The sequence below is a fragment of the Cololabis saira genome, chromosome 15, assembly GCF_033807715.1.
Source record: "Cololabis saira isolate AMF1-May2022 chromosome 15, fColSai1.1, whole genome shotgun sequence".
In the NCBI taxonomy this organism is placed as follows: Eukaryota; Metazoa; Chordata; class Actinopteri; order Beloniformes; family Belonidae; genus Cololabis; species Cololabis saira.
In genome coordinates this window covers 38805931-38825766 of record NC_084601.1, presented here as the reverse complement: position 1 = coordinate 38825766, position 19836 = coordinate 38805931, and the positions used below count along the sequence as shown (strand labels likewise).

Below are 19836 nucleotides of genomic sequence, written 5' to 3'. Positions count from 1 at the left end.
CTGCCAACGGTCGGCTGTCGAGTTGGTGTGTCTCGGCCCAAAACACTGAGACGCTCAGTGCTTGAAGTCCCTGCCTCTTTCTTTTCTGTTGACTGCAATCATTTTTGATCCAAAATGAAAAATTAAGTCAATAGTGTGCCATTGGGTTGAATATGGCAGAGGTCACTCCCTGTAGACCTGGGTGACTGTAAGTAGCTGTGGTTGGTTTCCAACTGTAGTCAGTAGTCACTGGGCTGAATGTGGCACTATGTGCCATTCGGTCCCTTTTAACAGGGAAGTCATGCAGCTTTGGCATTTAACAAGTGGCCATAGGTTATTCTTATCATTTTTGATGGTTTTAAATGTCACTTGGCTAAGAATGCTCCAAAACAAGCTGAGAATCTACTCCACCTGTGTTTTTTCCTTTTATGGCTCTAACATGTAAACAAAGAAATTCAAAGGTCAAACTAAAAAGAAGCAGAATTTTACTAAAACCTAAAATGCACCATTGCTGTGTGATTTACAAACACATACTTGAACACGTTTAAGGCAGTTGTAACATACTTGCACATGGCATTAGATGCTTTATGATTGTTTATGATGTTGGTTGTATTTATGGCTGCTAGATAGCTCAGGCTCAAGGGCAGTAACCGTAGTGTAGAAATGTCACCCACTAGTTTCCTTTTCTAACACTCTCTCTTTAACTCCAACCCCTTCTATGTGAGGTTCATGCTTAAACTGGTGTAGTTTTCCTGTTTAGTGTATCTGAGTTGCTATCCCTGTCCCTCTTGGCCGTCAGTCGGTCCAGAGTTCCCACGTTGCCTCTGTCTCTCTCCATGGTAGCTGTAGATATTGGGGCTGACTGGGCCGGCGCAGCAGCTGAAGTGGAGGTATTTAGCGGCGCTGCATTCTGGGCTACTGCTGCGGCTGCAGCCAAATTGGATTTGGAGTGAGACGGTAGCGTACCACTGCTTATCACCCCACCACCTCCTCCTGGGCCTCCACCAGTGCCACCACTGGAATCTTTTGGGAAGTAGTTATGGAGTTGATAGAGCGTGGCACGGTCCACCGTGCCGTAGAGAGGGGGGGCACCTCCGCCCAGGCTGCCCAGCTTGGAGTCCCTCGTTAGCGTGTACATGGAGATGTCACCACCTCCGCCGCTGGTGTGGTGCGGGTTGGGCAGAGTAGCCACGGAGAACGGCGGGGCGGACGGCGGCAGGCTGAAAGTCTTGGACGTTCCGATGGGCGAGGTTTCCTGCGAGTGAGGCGGGTCAGTGGAGCGCGAGCTGGAGCGGGAGCGCCGCCTGAAGCGATAGCTGGGAAGACGCAGCATGGCATGTGTGGTGCTCTTGAAAAGGTCGGTGCGAGAGCGGCAGCGCAGCTCTTTATTCTTCTCGATGTAGATGTTGACTGCAAGAACCCCAACCATCTCAGCCAGGATGAAGGAAAGGCCACCGAAGTAGAACGACCAGCCGTAGGAGTAATGCCACTTCTTATCTTCGTCTTTCTTGGGGGAAATGTCGCTCAATGCTGCTGAAATGTACACAATCACTCCAATGATGTTGCTGAGGCCTGTGGAGATAGAGAGCACCTTTGATTGATCCTCTGAGACAAATTTACCTTAACATTTATAAAAACTGCTTTGAAGGCAGAGTAATTGGAACTACTTGCTTTCATTTATACAATGAAGAAAGTCATAAAATGAGACAGGCATGACATGAAGGCAATTTCTTTGTGTGTATTTGACTATAACATTTCACATTCTAAAAAAAAAAAATCAATATTTAATTTCAAATTCACAATGAAATAAGGTATTGAGAGTATTGGGGCCAGGCAGGAGAAAAATAAAAATAATATTTTAGAGGAGGAAGATTTTTTTTTCATTATGCACTTTGAGAAAAAAGTCGAAATGTTGAGATTAATGTTGAAGCAGAATTTCGAGAAAAAAGTCGAAATGTCGAGAAAAAAGTCGAAATGTTGAGAAAAAAGTAAAAATTTTGTGAATAAAGTCGAAATGTTGAGAAAAAAGTCTAAAAGTCGAGATTAATGTTGAAATACAATTTCGAGAAAAAAGTCGAGAAAAAAGTCGAAATGTTGAGAAAAAAGGTGAAATTTCGACTTTTTTCTCGACATTTCGTCTTTTTTCTCAAAGTGCACAATAAAAAAAAATCTTCCACTCTCAAATTTTTTTTCTCTTGCCTGGCCCTAATTCGCCTCCGTAACATAGACATCTACCTGAGCTGAAATATTCTTGCCAAGGCTAAATTAATAAAGCTAAATAAAGCATATTTTGATTTTGTGTTCTGACAAAAAGTACACAAGGCCAAGAAGGCATCCAAAGTATACTTGGAAATGCACATGTTTCTGACAAAACTAATTGTAGTTTTACCTGCTGCTACAAAAAGAATCCCTCCACCAAGGATGATGTTCCTTTTACTCTTGTAGAAGCCGCTGGCAGCAACACAAACTCCGCCAAGGAGAAGCAATATGGCACTGAGGATGGGGAAGATGCTGGAGGCTCTCACCACACCTGCAGATCACATCATCTGTTCATCATCTGTTCATCTCTTTGGAAAAGTACAATTATCCTGCATGTTTTCTTGAAGTTGAACACAATTAACAGCTTTGTGAAACTTCTGAAAAGTTTCACAAGACCCTACAGCTGATCAGAAACTGATGGTTTTACATGTTTCCAACATATTTCGTACATAAGGAGGATTACATATCTCACATTGCACACAATTCCATTCTTAGTGGTGGTAAAATGAAATCTTAAGTATAAGTTCCCTCTTTAATGCAGCCCAATGAGGCTGCCTCAAAACTTTCTGTAACTGTAAGAACACATTACAGAGGATGGAAATGCTAATAAGCACCATCTCAGGCAGAATCATAAGAATTAGCTGAGCCTTTACATTTTCAAGGTGACTTTTTAAGCTGATGTAGTTTTTTTGTCTATCTCTGGAGGAGATTAACCGTCTGATAAGCTTATATTCACAGAAGCTTCTTTCAGACACTGATTGCTGATGATTACCTATTTTGCCAGAAAAAAAAATGCATGAAAATGTCCTCCAAAATAAAATAACAAATACCCTTCTTGTAAGATCATCAAATTAAAAAATTAAAAAGCAAAATACTGTAACCAATATATGTATTAAAATAAATGACTGTATTTTTTAACAACTCATTGCTCCATTGCACTGGTATATGCTCTGGTATATATATATATATATATATATATATATATATATATATATATATATGTATATATAAAATGTATATGTATATATAAAATACATTATATAATACATTTTCCTTGAATTAATCCTTCGTGATGTTTGTTTGATGTACTCAAACCAATCCAGATTAGAACCTAATTTCAGATGAGAGATTGATAAATACAGTTTATTTTTGCTTTGTAATCAAAGGTTGTGCCCCAACGAGTTTAATAAATTAAGTAGGATCGCTACAAAATTATAGCTCAACATGAGCTAAGATATGCTAAAATAGCCTCTGGTGACATTTTTTTTTTTTAAGTCAGTGGTAGCTCGGTATTTGGTTTCACTAAAGTATAGACAGAGTTATATGTTGCTTTCTGTCTATATTTTCTTATTTTCTAAATTGGAATTTAGACGGACAGGGAAAAAAAGATATTACATTATTTAGAAGTGTGACGGTAAGATTTTTTTAACAATATATATATATATATATATATATATATATATATATATATATATATATATATACAGAACATAGACTTTGCCAGCTAATAGGTTCCGACTGCATGAACAGAATCTAAGATCACAATAGAGGCAGAATGTCAGACCTGTATCCTGAGCTAAAACTAATCCATTAGTGAAGGCTGTTCTTTCAATCCGTCCGTGGAAAAAAAAAAGAAAAAAAGACAGCCTCCTGTACACCCCCAGGATCCCAATCTCATGCACCTGGGCATTTACACGCACGCACGCACGCACGCACGCACGCACGCACGCACGCACGCACGCACGCACGCACGCACGCACGCACGCACGCACGCACGCACGCACGCACGCACGCACGCACGCACATTAACACTTCCCATGAACATCCATGCATTGATGTCCGCCCACCTTCCCCTTCTGTCCTTTTTGTATTTGTATGTAGTGGAGACTGTTGTGTGTGTATGTGTGCTCCTTAGTGTACACACCATGTGTGTTTGTGCACTAGTGAACAGTTATCTAACGCTTCCATACATTTTGTGTACATTTCTTGTGCATTTGCATGTGTTACTCACGGAGCAGATACTCGGCAGAATCTTGGTCATAGTCTGCATCGTCTGGGAAGTGATTGATCTGAGAACATACGCCTCTCTTCAAGCCTGAAGACAAGAAAGAGACGCAGAGGAGAGGAGGTTGAGGGAGAATATAGAAATAAATAGAAGTAACAGGGAAGCACGTTCTCCTTCCCGTGATTTCAGATACATCTATTTTGCTGTGGTTTCTGTGGTACAAACAAGCTGTCCTCACGGGTCAGTGCCCAAATGTATGGCAAGAGAAAATACAAACTTCATTCAACACAGTAGAGAAAGAACAGATACATTTTGTTGGTAACACAAGCCTGCTGCCGCATGAAAGTGTTCCTGTCAAAATGACTAGATAATGCCGTCGAAGTGTGAGAAAGGCTGAGGAGAGACAACGATAAGAAATCTGACTCAAGCGAGATCCGGCAGAGTGCTAGTGAAGGAGTGGGAAGTGAATGTACATGTTAAAAACGGAAAACATATCCTGAAAGGGACATTTAAAAATGTTTAAGAGGGAAGAAAAGAAATGGGTGTGGGAGGGTAAAACATATGGAGGAAGACAGATAAAAGACGAGGAATTTAAAACAGAACAGGAGATGAAGGGATGCAAGGAAGCTCAGAGATGTAAAGGCAGAACCGATGGACAGATGAGTTAAACAAGAGGAAGAAAGGCTTGAACTGTAAATGTTGGTAAGAAAGAAAATACAGTGACAACACATTGATAATGTCAAAATTCCAATCGTTTTTTCAGGCTGAAGGTTCAGAAGATTGAAGCTAATGACATGTTAACATGTTCCCAACAGTAATGACTCAAGCTGTTAAACAGCCTTGGCAGAATGAAACACTGTAAGAGAAAGTAGTTTTTAAAGACGCCTGGATTTAATTTCTTCATCTGTATGGACTTTATTTTCTTAAATGAACCGTATTTTAGCCAAACACCTTAAAATTATCTGACAGATGTGGTTGTTTTCCCTAATTTAGAGTGTTTACTGTGATAGCAGGTTAAAGTATAAAATTATGTTTGGCATGCCTTCAAACCCCAAAAGTATCCATCAGTTTAGTTTGGACAACCTGTTGTCTGGGAGTAGAAGCGTTGTTTAACCCAAACAGTGTTTGTGATGCATTATTAAATAGATTTGGGCCTCAAACACAAGCTAAAAGTTAAAACCGAAAATGACCAGTCTAATGCACTATTCACACAGGACTGAGATTACCGCTGGACCTGCAATCATTTTAAAACACACCCTGACATACTACTAATTCATTTAGCAGACGCTTTTATCCAAAGCAACTTACATCTGAGAGAACAACACAAGCAAAAATCAAATACGAGGGGCCAGCTGGATCAGTGCCGGTCTGACAGCTGGAAAAAGAAGTTAACTAAATGCGGAAATACTCCTTAAAAGTTGAGCCTTTAGCTTGCTCTTAAAAGTAGGTACGGACCCTGCAGATCGGATAGTTTGGTCATTCAACCACGGGGAACAACATTGTGGTGGAAGCACCAGGCATCGTTCACTGGCTGAGCGTAGCTGTCGAGAGGGAGTATAGCGCTAGATGGCCGGGGGGTGCACGGGCGGGCGCGGCGACGGGGTGGAACCATTCCCAGGTGTCTATGTCTTATGTTGTCAGTATGAATGGAGGAATGCTGGACCATTTCCCCCTCCGCCTGGGGGCTCCAGCGGCGCAGGGGGCGCCCGTGGAGGTACTGTGGGGCCCTGGCCCGGCTCGGAGGGCCGCCTCCCGTCAACTGGATGGCCGGTGGGGGAGCGTGGGCGTCTTTCCAGGGCTGGCTCCGCTGGTCCTGCCTCTTGGCTTCGGCCTCCGCTCCCCTTCCTTCCCCCCCTTACATGACTCATACGCACATAGGTAGGGGCGGGGGGTCCGGGGCGTGGGGGGCATTGTCCCGCGTGGCCCGGTACTCCCCGCCTCACGGTTTTAATAACACTGTAGACACTGCACATTCAACATTTAATAAATACATTTAACAAGGACACTTAGTTCTGGAGGGGGGGGGGGGGGGGGGGAATCATTGTCAGCTTGATACCCTGTCCTCCCCCTCCTGGGGAAACTGTGACATAAATGTATAATAATCGACAAAATAAATTCAATTTGCAGTTGTAAAAGTACTTGGTGTTTCCTACATTATTTATAATAATTATACACAAACTTGTAGATAGAGAGCATGTCAAAGATAATGGCTAAGAATGAGGAGATTTGGCAACAGTGGCTGATCTATATGTAGAGCAAAGATTAAACGGGCTCCTTGCATAATAACAGTCTGATTACATTTTAGACTTTAAATTTTAACATAATCTGGCTTTACATATTTGTACTCCTGACACACACCTTTCTCCTTTCCCTTAAATTTCCAGACTTTGCTTATAAGATGTTTATTGAAACTGGAAGTTAGTAAACATCAATGAAGTATTTTAAATAATTATTTCACTAAGACATCTACGCGCATTTAATACTTCTGCTTCACAGAATTATTTTTTTCTCTTTTGAGGCAAATTTTTCTCTTTTGGATATAATTGCATTTATATCAGTGAAAGTACTTACAGACAATTAAATCCAAAACTTGTCTGAAAAAGTTAAGTTTAAAATATGCCCTGCAAGGAAGCAAAGTATTTGTGGAGACATGGTGTAAAATAATGAAGCAATGCAGCTGGTGAGAGGGGAGCTCATCTGCTGCTGGCAGACATATCCAGTACTCTTGGATATGCTCGCCATTTTGTATTTACTTCTCACATGTGGCACTGACAGGCTTTGTGCCAACAGCAGCATCATCTAAAACAAAAAGCATAAATTATATCATTTTAACCACCCACCACTGAAGCTGCGTAATCAAAAGCGCTGCAGATTTTGAGGATACGTTCCCCACACTCAGTTAACATGCACCTGTATGTCTTGATAAAAGCAAAATACACCAGATACATACACCTATATAAAAGAAGCCATAGTATATATATATATATATATATATATATATATATATATATATATATATATATATATATATATATATATATATATATATATATATATATATATATACTGTATATTCACACTTCACACTGAAGGCATCAAAACTATGAATTAACACATGTGGAAATTTGTACTGAACAAAAAAGTGTAAAATAACTGAAATTATGCCTTATATTGTAGTTTCTTCAAAGTAGCCACCTTTGCTGTGATTACTGCTTTGCACACTCTGCATTATCTTGATGAGTTTCAAGAGGTCGTCACCTGAAATGGTTTTTCACTTCACAGGTGTGCCCTGTCAGATTTAATAAGTGGGATTTCTTGCCTTGGGACCATCAGTTGTGTTGTGCAGAAGTCAGGTGGATACACAGCTGATAGTCCTACTAAATAGTCTGTTAGAATTTGTATTATGGCAAGAAGAAAGAAGCTAAGTAAAGAAAAACGAGTGGCCATCATTACTTTACGAAATAAAGGTCAGTCAGCCAGAAAAATTAGGAAAACTTTGAAAGTGTCCCCAAGTGCAGTCCCAAAAACCATCAAGCGCTGCAAAGAAACTGGCTCACATGAGGACCGCCCCAGGAAAAGAAGACCAAGAGGCACCTCTGCTGCGGAGGATAAGTTCATCTGAGTCACCAGCTTCAGAAATCGCAAGTTAACAGCAGCTCAGATTAGAGACCAGGTCAATACCACACCGAGTTCTAGCAGCAGACACATCTCTAGAACAACTGTTCAGAGGAGACTGTGTGAATCAGGCCTTCATGGCAGAATAGCTGTTAGGAAACCACTGCTAAAGACAGGCAACAAGCAGAAGAAACTTGTTTTGCTAAAGAACACAGGGAATGGACATTAGACCAGTGGAAATCTGTGCTTTGGTCTAATGAGTTCAAATTTGAGATCTTTGTTTCCAACCACCGTGTCTTTGTGCAACGCAAAAAAGTTGAACGGATGGACTCTACATGCCTGGTTCCCACTGTGAAGCATGGAGGAGGAGGTGTGATGGTGTGGGGGTGCTTTTCTGGTGTCACTATTGGGGATTTATTCAAAATATTGAACCAGCATGGCTACTACAGTATCTTGCAGTGGCATGCTAATCCCTCCGGTTTGCGTTTAGTTGGACCATCATTTATTTTTCAACAGGACAATGAGCCCAAACACACCTGCAGGTTGTGTAAGGACTTTTTGACCAAGAAGGAGAGTGATGGGGTGCTGCGCCAGATGACCTGGCCTCCACAGTCACCGGACTTGAACCCAATCGAGATGGTTTATGGTGAGCTGGACCGCAGAGTGAAGGCAAAAGGGCCAACAAGTGCTAAGCATCTCTGGGAAATGTTACGTGACACAGAGATAGGGTTCTCTGTGTCTCTGCATTTCCCTTCCACCTTCTCCTCCCTTCCCTACCACTCATTCTCTGCAGGTCTGAGGTCCATAACCAGCAGCCATTCACCACCCATCTCTCATTGGCCAGCCTCTGATTCCCTGTCTCCGCCCTCCACCAATCATCTCCACCTGTGCCCTATAAAAGGGCTGATTGCCAGTTCCTTCTGGCTCTCTCACAGCAAGTTGATGGTTGTTTGCTTAGAGTCCAGAAGCACACCCTGCTGTTATTGTTCTGCTATTCATGGATTTCATGTGACGTCACACAGTACTCGCAGCGCCATCTTTAGGACCGACTTTCAGCATGCCGTCTATCTGTGGTGCCGTGGGATGCGACAATAATAAGTCTAAAAAAACGGGATTGACCTTTTATCAGTGCTTTAAGTGGGCCGTGGGATATTGTGATGTTTAAATGTTCTTTTATTTTCTTCCTTTCACTCGTGTTCAAAGCCGGTTGAAAGCGCTGTAGGAAACAGTCATGATGAGGAACGGCTGATCCAGTTAGTTGAAATGAGAAGTTATCTATGATTCCTCCTCATTTCACCACAAAAACCACAATAAAGTGGCAGAAATAAATAATATCCTATTATTATATAAGTCCCAGAACATCGGACGGGAGGGAGAGAAAAGGTCCTGTAAGTGGGGGGGGGGGGGGAGAAACAATTAATAACTGCGTGTGGTGACGCAATCAAACAGCAAACAGCGTGGAATGAGCGGCGTGTTCGTGGTGTTAAATGCAGCCAGCATGTCAGCATGTCAGATCATTACTGAGATGTGGGAAAAAAGCAGAGGACACGAGATCCAGGCTGAGTTGGATTTGGGAAACCGCTGGTGATGGAGACGTCACGGGACGCACCGCGCAGGAGATCGGGAGCGCAAGATGAACATTTGCATTAATAATATAATAAATCATATTTTATATTTTATGTTTTAATAAAGTTTTATGGTGACATGATGATATGCTTTTACTTTCTAGAGTAGTAACGTTACTGAAAAAGTGAACTGCCTTCTTACTTTTCATTACATAAACGTATCCTGTGCAGGCAATTCAATGCTGATGCTATTCATCACCAGACTGTCACTTACCTTTCCTGTTACCACCAACATTTTTTTGGCCTCCACATGATGAAGTTTGGCATCTTTAACCCATCCTGATGTGAAGTAGCAGTAAGCTTTGGTACTTTAAAAGCTTTGAGAGCTTTGCCGGTGTATGGAGAAGGATTGTGGACCAGGTAGATATATATGTCCGCAAACGACAAATCTGGCAGGTTTTTGGCAGACTGGAGTGGAGTCAGTAATTGATTAGATATTAGATACGGATCGAAACCTAAAGTGTCAATTTTCTGTAGATACCGTTGCTGTTCTTCGGGAGTTAAGTGAGTTATTAGGTGAGACGTCATATTGGCTGCGCGACGGAAAGGTCCGCGGTCGGTCCTCAAGATGGCGCTGACAACAAAAAATGTCACGTGACTGAAACCCATGAATAGTCTGGTGTATATGCCCTGCCTTGGGACAGGTAAGACCGGGCCCCTATACAGGCATCACGTAGGTAGAATCTATGTTTAGTCACACTAGGTAAGGGATGGTTGCCACTACTGTATTTTTGTCCAACTGGTTAGTGTAGTTAGGCAGACAGGCTTTTGTTTCCTTATTAGACAGTTAGATAGAACTGTGTTTATCCTTAGCTGCTTAATTTGTTATTTTGGCAACATCTGCGTCCCCTGGCAGTGGCATACTTTTGTTTTGTTACTTTGTTACTATTGTAAATATTGTAAATATCTTGCTGAAAAGGCAGTAAAAGCGAGCACACCCTTTAAAAACCCTGTGTTGTCTCAGTTATTTGCATCTTTTAATGCTTGGGTTCCCTTTTGGCTTAAATGTCATGCTATGTGACCCTTGGTTTCAACACCTGTACATGGCCTGACCAGGGGTTTCGTAACAGAACTCTTTCAAGGCAGTTGGAAGACCATTTCAGGTGACGACCTCTTGAAGCTCATCGAGATAATGCCAAGAGTGTGCAAAGCAGTAATCAAAGCAAAAGGTGGCTACTTTGAAGAACCTAGAATATAAGACATATTTTCAGTTGTTTCACACTTTTTTGTCAAGTATATAATTGCACATGTGTTAATTCATAGTTTTGATGCCTTCAGTGTGAATCTACAATTCTTCATAGGTCATGAAAATAAAGACAACTCTTTGAATGTGAAGGTGTGTCCAAACTTTTGGGCTGTACTGTGTGTATATATATATATATATATATATATATATATATATATATATATATATATATATATATATATATATATATATATATATATATGTGTGTGTGTGTGTGTATGTATGTATGTATGTATGTGTGTGTATATATACACACACACACACACACACACACACACACACACACACACACACACACACACACACACACACACACACACTGAAAAAGAATTGGCAGTATAAATCACCTGCTACTTTTTCTTTTTTCACCATTGACGTTTTATCGAAGGTTTGCAATATACAAACAATGTACTGTCAACAACTGTCATTTCAGTTCACAACGTGTGCAACATCAGCAGCACAGTGCACAGTCATACATCATCAAAATCCCCTGCTACTTTAATACTTTCAAATTCAGTATTACGCATCACAGTTTGAATACTGTACGTATATTACAAAGCTGCAATTACGGCCACAGATTTTAATTTGCACAAACCTATCAGGTTAAGCGAAGTAGATTTATGACTTAATTCAATTTAGCTATTGTGGTTTGGACCTTTAGATTAGCTTGCAGATTGTGGATGGTGATACAATCTGGTTGGACAATCTGGTGTTCTTTGACTGAATAATTCGTTGTTAGGGATGGGAATTGATAAGATTTAGTGATATTGATGCATTTATGAGTACTGTTTATAGGTCTAACTCATAATCAATTTCCTTATCAATTCCAGCATCAGTGAGGAAGCAGGTCCACCTTCATTTCAGTTAGTATCAAAACTACTGCATTTATTTACTGCCCAGGTTACAACAGTATCTCTGTTTCAACAACCACTACAAATATAGCTACGCACACACACACACACACACACACACACACACACGCACACACACACACACCCCGCACAAGTCTGCCACTCCATTGTTTCATGCCAAAATAAATGCCTTGTGGGGCGGGGGGGTCTAAGCCAATGGCCAACCCACTTTCACTTTCTCATCCGTAATTGTCACGCTACAGCAGTTAGCGAAGCAACCAGCCATTTGTATGAACCCAGTGTTGGATAAATTTGACAGAATGTTTTACTTTACTGCTAAGAACATGTCTAATGGTTTATTCTGCTGTAAACATCTGCTGCAGATATTTTGATGGGGTCTGCTAAAGCACGGATTGTCAATCGGTGGTCCGCGGCCCTCTGGTGGTCCGTGGCGGTACTGCAGGTGGTCCGTGAAATTGTAAATGGAAAACAATAATAATTTCAAAAATATATATTTATTCTTTAGACTCAATTTATTTTCCATTCACTATTCATTTTTATGAATAATTTAGCCATCCAAATTATGTCAAATGAGTGAGAGTGAACTTTAATATTATAAGCCCTATTGGCTTCCTATTGTTCATTTTTCATTGACATTTTTTTGTTTTTGTTTTTTTTTTTATAGCAAAAGGTGCAAATAAAAATAGACACTGATGCAAATAAATAGCCTATATAGGCCCATATTCTTATTTAAAAGCAAGGTTCAAAATAAAACAAACATCCCCAAAAGCAGTGGTCCCCGAGTTGCTTCTCGGTTATAATGGTGGGACTGGGACAAAACCAGTTGAAAACCTCTGTGTTAAAGGACTAAAGGACTCTGATTGACATAGGGTGGGCGTGTTCCTGTATGCTCCAGGAGCAACATGGGTGACGCACCCAAAGAAAAATGGGCTTCAAAACCACTGTTCAGACACAAATTGGTCACGTTGGCTAATGCTTCATCCATTGTTTATTACACTCTCTGCTTCCACCAAAACCAAGCATACTAAACCAATCACAACCGGGCCGGGACGGCTTTTTGTGATGCTATATATGAGAACGTCAGAGAACGACTATTCAAACCAACCAAGATTGTACAAACTGTGGTTGTAAGGAAAAAAAGATGAGTATTGCCAACCTCAACAAGTCCCCTACTTGCAAACACATGAAAAAGCACATTCAATCCCCATCACACACTGCAAAAACTCAAAATCTTAACAAGAATATTTGTCTTATTTCTAGTTAAAATGTCTAATTTTTTGTATAAAAAATCTCATTACACTTAAAACAAGACTCATCACTGGAAAAAAAAAATAATTTTCACCTGTTTCAAGTAGATTTTTACTTAAAATAAGTAGAAAAATCTGCCAGTGGGACAAGATTTATCTTCTCATTAAGCAAAAAATCGTGTCCCACTGGCAGATTTTTCTACTTATTTCAAGTGAAACTTTACTTGAAACAGGTGAAAATTGTCAAATAACAAGTTATTTTTCTGGTAATGACTCTTGTTTTAAGTGTAATGAGATTTTTTGACTAAAAATTAGACATTTTAACTAAAAATAAGATAAATATTCCTGGTGAGTTTTTGCAGTGGTTTCCATGTTGTATAACTCATACACCAGCGTGCTTTACCAGCCGTACCTTCCAGGCAGCAGATCCTCCAGAGGCCAGAGTGGGTGAGGGCCCCCGGGTCTTTCTTGTCCTTGTTGTTGGAGTCTTCCTGGCTAGAGTTGGCCGTGCTATTGCAGATGAAGGCGCGGGCATACAGCCAGTAATCCGTGCCGATGGCCACCGTCATCAGGGCGAAAGCTGCAAACGCTCCCATGGTGGTCAGCAGCACCTGGATGCCTCGCTCACACCAGACCATCGCTGGCCGCGGGAGGAAGCTGATGTCTGACAGAAACAAAGACCACAAAATCATCTGTTTGTGGAATGTAGATATGACCTCATGGTTTAGTTGAAACCATGACAATAAGCCGGACCTCATCTTCGTCTGACTCATAAGAAGTCCCCCGCAAATCAAAACATTAGCCGTGTGACATCTACAGCATCTTGTAGAAGAATAATTGGTATATCCAGTACTGGAGTTGAGGGGGGATGAGGGGGATGGCATCCCCCCTGAAATAAAAACGGTCCAAATCCTCCCCCCTGTAAAACTGCCATCCCTCCTTTCCATCCCTTATGTCATTTCATCAATGAATGTGGTTTTACTGCTATTTCAACATTTAGAGTCATCACCAGAAAAACAACAGAAAAATGTGACAATTTTCACCTGTTTCAGGTAAATTTTCACTTCATATTGGCCAAAGTCACATCTCCCTCCAATTTTTCAGAAAATCTAAAAAAAATTATCATAGTCATTTTTGTCTTTTGAAAAACTTGAGAAAAACATAATTCACGCCATTATTTTGAGAGAATGATGATATGTTACCAAGAAGATAACTATATTTTAACTAGTTTAAAAACAAAAAAAATAATTGTTTTGATATAATTGGTCAATTCAGCAGGACTGAGGCGGTGCCACACTGCAAAAACTCAAAATCTTACCAGGAGTATTTTTGTCTTATTTCTTGTTAAAATGTCTCATTTTTAGTCAGAAAAATCTCATTACACTTAAAACAAGAGTCATTACCAGAAAAATAGGTTTTTATTTGACAATTTTCACCTGTTTCAAGTAAATTTTCCCTTGAAATAAGTAGAAAAATCTGCCAGTGGAACAAGATTTATCTTCTTATTACAAGCAAAAAAATATCTTGTTCCACTGGCAGATTTTTCTACTTATTTCAAGTGAAAATCTACTTGAAACAGGTGAAAATTGTTGTTTTTTCCAGTGATCAGTCTTGTTTTAAGTGTAAGAGATTTTTTTTTACTAAAATGAGACATTTTAACTAGAAATAAGACAAATATTCTTGTTAAGATTTTGAGTTTTTGCAGTGATCCATTTTACTTATCCTGTGAAGGACAGAGTCATATTGATAAGTTCAGAAAACTGTTTTTTATTGTTGTGTTTTGATGTATTTGATGTAAGCCCAGTGGATATTTAAAGCTTACAGAAGGCTGCATTTAACTGCTGCTATGTCATTCCTGCAGTATTTCTGCAGGTGTTTTGGTCACTGCTATTATTTGTAATATATTATATTATTTGTAATCAGCACAAATTATCTGTCCCCATATGATAAAATCCACCATCCCCCCATGATTTCTTTATTACAACTCGATTACTGGGTATAAGACATGAAGAAGGTGTTTTAAAGGACATAAAATGTAGTATGACTTTCTTGGAGAATGACTGGAGATTTTTTCTGATATTTTCATAAAGATAATTAGCAGTAGAAGAGGTAGCAAGTACGTTTGACAAACGAATGTGAAAAAAAGAAATCTGTTTCTTTCTATTTAATAATGCTGAGCTTGAAAAACTCCCATCACAATTTGTAAATTCAAATATGTCATAAAATAGTAAATTCCTGTGAAACTATGTATGAAAAGTAAAAAAAAAAAAGAACATGTGGCCCTTTGACCATTTCATCCTCCACTTGAACTTTCATATATTTGTACATTTTAATATCCCTGTGCCCGATGGGGCGGCTGGTTGAAGCTGCTGAAGGGGTTGACTCTTTCTAAGGCTTTTTCTGTGAGCGTACTCCAGTATTTTTTAAATCAAAATGCAGCATACACAGCCTGGAGCAGAAAAGAAACGTTGGCAGCATGCAGCCAGCTAAAAACAGAATGTCAACCCCGCTGCTTCAACAAAATATACAACTGCAAATGTTGTGACAGGGAGGATGCAAGTGGGCCAGAGGAGAAGAAAAAGAAAGAAATGATTTGAAAGGGAATTATTTTATAGATCAGTTGGTTTTATTCTGCTGTAAAACCACCTGTACTTTTAAAGGCAGGCACATCTAACTGTAAATGCTTTGATTGAACATCGCATCATTGCGTGATGATTTGCAGAGTCACATGTTGAATGAATGTTTAGGTTAAACAATATTAACGTTGTTATTTATGTAGTTATTTTATTCTGCTTGTATGAGCATGACTTTGGGTCAAACATTTTGGAAAGCACATTACACGTTATGATAAGAAGAAATCATTGAAAAAAAATGTATAAATTGTAAAAAGCATTAGCATCAAGAGGGTCAATAAACCAAATTCGAAGAAGTGGAAAATTGTGGATAGAAGGAAACACAAAAGTTGTTGAGGAAGAAAGAATGAACAGTTGTAATTGTCTTAAACCTTGCAAGGCGCTAAGGGATAGGCAAGTTGGGCCTTCGCTCTGTCTTGGGTCGTTTTGACCGGAGCCTTGGTGATTTGCAAGGGTTAAACATGATAAATGGAAAATGAGAAACAGATGATAAAGGGAGGGCTGAAGAGAAGGAAAGATGAGGAGAGAGGTGTTATATGACTAGAGAGGGAAAAAATATCAGGATAAAAATAAGAGGGACGAGAACGGAAAAATATATCCAACACATCTGAATTGTTTCAAATCAAATCAAATCAAACGTTATTTATACAGCACCTTTCATGCATAAGAAATGCAGCACAAGGTGCTTTACATAAAAACAATACACAAACATAAAACTTATTAATGCCCTAAACTAAATAATAAACTAAAAAATATAAGACAGAGTAGTAAGATCCAATAAAAATAGGAGTGAGCATAGAAAATTATGAAGAGTTAAATGAGTCAGTTGAATGCCTGATTAAAAAATTGGGTCTTGTTTCAGAAAAAGTTGTAATTCTCCAATAAGTGGGTTTAACCTTTTTGCCCCTCAGCGTGGTCTCAACCTTTCCAACAGAACTGGAAAGCTATGAAACTGTATAAGCTACACTCAATGTTAAATAGAAAGCAAATGTGAACAATCAATTGGACATATGAACTCCAGTGTGTGTTTTTGAACTGTTAATTCTGATGTTTCCAAGGCAACACACTTCCTATAATTAACAGAAACCATTGGTACGATGAACCTTAGAAAAGCCTGCCAACTGGAAGAGCTCTTACTGTACATGGTAAAAACAATGTCCTGTTCCAACTTTTTGAGACGTGTTGCTGCCATCAAATTCAAAATGAGCAAATATTTTCCATGAAATGGCAAAACATCTTTTTTTTATGTTCTGCTGGGAACAAAATATGGACGAATGCAATTACGAATCATTGCATTCAGTTTTTATTATCATTTCACACAGCGTCACATTTTAGGAATTGGGTTTGTAAATATATAGGCTGCTTAAATTAAGTGTTTTGTTTTGTATTTTCAAACTAAATCTATCAAATGTGTTAAAGAGATGTTAATAATGTGCTCTTTAATAGAAATTATTGGATCAGTGCATGTAGATAAATAAAACCATAGTTCTTAAATTCACTGAAGCCAATGCTTATTTTTCCCAAGTTTATAATTTAAAAATAAATACTTACAACTTGCATATGTAGATTTTGAAAAGAATACGTCAAGCAACCAGTGTCATGCTGACATTGACCACATAAATAAAAGTAAAACATTAGTGTCTCACATTTTTAATGGACCTGTAGAGCCTAGAGTAAGAACAGTTCAGTTAAAGTTATTCTATGCAACTTCCTAGAGCTTGCAAGATTTGAAAGTGGCGCCTCCTCTAAGCCCCGCCCCCCCCGCCCCCACCCACGAGCGCTCCGTCCAAAGCCACGCCCCCACAAACACGAACGCGCATACGATTATTAAACATTTTGGACAGCACATTTACAGCAAAACTACCCCATGTCTCATTCACCTGTAAGCGAGGCCGGTTTTAGGGGGGGGGGGCAGGGGGGGGCTGTGCCCACCCAAACGTGCATCCTGCCCACCGGCGTCGCCATCCCGGAGAGCGCCGGTGCGGGTGGCGGAGCGCTGCGGTGCCGTGCAGGCTCTAGCCACGGCTATGCCGTAGGGTACGGCGTACCCTACGGCGTAGCCGTGGCAACAGAGCCGGCACGGCACCGGCAGCCGCGCGGCTGGCGGAGCGCTGCCGTGCCGTGCACCGGTGCTCTCCGCTCTCGCCGTGATGGAGACGCCTACATCCCCACGGACCCCATACAGCTTCTGAGCCGGAGCTGCGGCGGCTCTTCGTGTCCCCGCGGGCTGCTGCTGCTGGGCAGAGAGTTCGGACGGCTAACGGCTCTGCTCCCCGCAGAGGGGAGGGAGGGGGGTTACACTGGGACACTATGAGCCCAGGAGGACCCGTGGGAAGTGGACACAGGGGCGGCTGGAAGCGAGTGCGCGCATGGGACAGGGCGGGGGGGCGTGGTTTAAAATGAAGGCATCTGATTGGTTCTTTCCCTTCCTGGACCTGGACCAATCCGTTTCATTCGGACCGAATGGGCGGGGCTTAGAGGTGCCTCTTTCAAATCTTGCTAGCTGATCAGGGATCAGGGATTTGTTGCATAGAATACCTTTAAAGGAGCTTGAGGCTCCTTTTTAAGAAATGAGACTCTCTAGCGCCACCCTTCACCACGACGGCCGTCGGGGGTACTGCAGCCAAAAGTGAAGCCGGCACGGGAGAACGGGGAGAACCTACATGCAGCGTCATGTGACGTCACATCCGCAGGACAGCGCGGGAAATTCGGGACCGAATTGCAGCACATTTTGCAGCACACAGCCTGTTCAAAGCAACGAGAGATACGCTAGAGGGCTCATTCTTTTTGGTTTGGAACGCTTCATCTGACATTATTACTAGAAAACTTAAAATGTATACGGATTTTTTTCATAAATCTTGCCACAATCCGGCCTCAAGCTCCTTTAATGGAACATTCACCTGAACTTGGCAAAATAAAATCTATATCTAAATATATACTGTACTGTGAAGTATGACCAATGCAGGTTAGGTGGATTAACCCTTACTGTCTTTGGGTCAAAAAGACCCAATTCTTCTATCCTTCTTTCCTCCTGCTCTCTCCTTCCTTCTTCCTTTCCTCTTTTCCTCCTTTTTTACCATCCTTTACTCCTTTTTCTTCCTACCTCCCTTTCATCATTCGTTCCTTTATTACCTTCTTTGCTTTTCCTTCCTTCTTTCCTTATTTTCTTCATTCCTTCCTTCTTCCCTCTCTTCTTTCTTTCCTTTTTTTCCATTCTTTTTTCCTTTCTCCCTTCCTTCCATCTTTTCTCCCTTCCTTACTCCATTTCCTACTTCCTTCCTTCTTTTTTCCTTTCTCCCTTCCTTCCACCTTTTCTCCCTTCTTTCCTCCCTTTCCTACTTCCTTCCTTCTTTCCTTCTTTTCTCCTTTCTCCCTTCCTTCCATCTGTTCTCCCTTCCTTACTCCCTTTCCTACTTCCTTCCTTCTTTCCTTCTTTTTTCCTTTCTCCGTTCCTTCCATCTTTTCTCCCTTCCTTACTCCCTTTCCTACTTCCTTCCTTCTTTCCTTCTTTTCTCCCTTCCTTCCACCTTTTCTCCCTTCCTTACTCCCTTTCCTACTTCCTTCCTTCTTTCCTTCTTTTTTCCTTTCTCCCTTCCTTCCATCTTTTCTCCCTTCTTTCCTCCCTTCCATCTTTTCTCCCTTCCTTCCATCTTTTCTCCCTTCCTTACTCATTTTCCTACTTCCTTCCTTCTTTCCTTCTTTTTTCCTTTCTCCCTTCCTTCCATCTTTTCTCCCTTCTTTCCTCCCTTCCATCTTTTCTCCCTTCCTTCCATCTTTTCTCCCTTCCTTACTCCCTTTCCTACTTCCTTCCTTCTTTCCTCCTTTCTCCCTTCCTTCCATCTTTTCTCCCTTCCTTACTCATTTTCCTACTTCCTTCCTTCTTTCCTTCTTTTCTCCTTTCTCCCTTCCTTCCATCTTTTCTCCCTTCCTTACTCCCTTTCCTACTTCTTTCCTTCTTTTTCCTTTCTCCCTTCCTTCCATCTTTTCTCCCTTCCTTACTCCCTTTCCTACTTCCTTCCTTCTTTCCTTCTTTTTTCCTTTCTCCCTTCCTTCCATCTTTTCTCCCTTCCTTACTCCCTTTCCTACTTCCTTCCTTCTTTCCTTCTTTTTTCCTTTCTCCCTTCCTTCCATCTTTACTCCCTTCCTTACTCCCTTTCCTACTTCCTTCCTTCTTTTTTCCTTTCTCCCTTCCTTCCATCTTTTCTCCCTTCCTTACTCCCTTTCCTACTTCCTTCCTTCTTTCCTTCTTTTCTCCCTTCCTTCCACCTTTTCTCCCTTCCTTACTCCCTTTCCTACTTCCTTCCTTCTTTCCTTCTTTTTTCCTTTCTCCCTTCCTTCCATCTTTTCTCCCTTCT

General features: G+C 40.8%; 1 protein-coding gene across 2 annotated transcripts; it reads right to left on the bottom strand.

Moving 5' to 3' along the window:
- Positions 1 to 712: 712 nt before the first annotated feature.
- LOC133461339 (voltage-dependent calcium channel gamma-4 subunit-like) lies at positions 713 to 15042 on the bottom strand. Of its 2 annotated transcripts, XM_061742215.1 has the most exons (5): positions 15028 to 15042; positions 13261 to 13471; positions 4250 to 4333; positions 2369 to 2509; positions 713 to 1551 (listed from the first exon to the last, which is right to left on the bottom strand). In XM_061742215.1, exons 1-5 carry the CDS (start codon positions 15040 to 15042, stop codon positions 713 to 715), a joined length of 1290 nt encoding a protein of 429 aa, XP_061598199.1. The 2 variants fall into 2 exon arrangements, with proteins under 2 accessions (XP_061598199.1, XP_061598200.1); XM_061742216.1 differs by lacking the exon at positions 15028 to 15042 and having other exon boundaries at positions 13261 to 13519.
- Positions 15043 to 19836: the final 4794 nt, after the last annotated feature.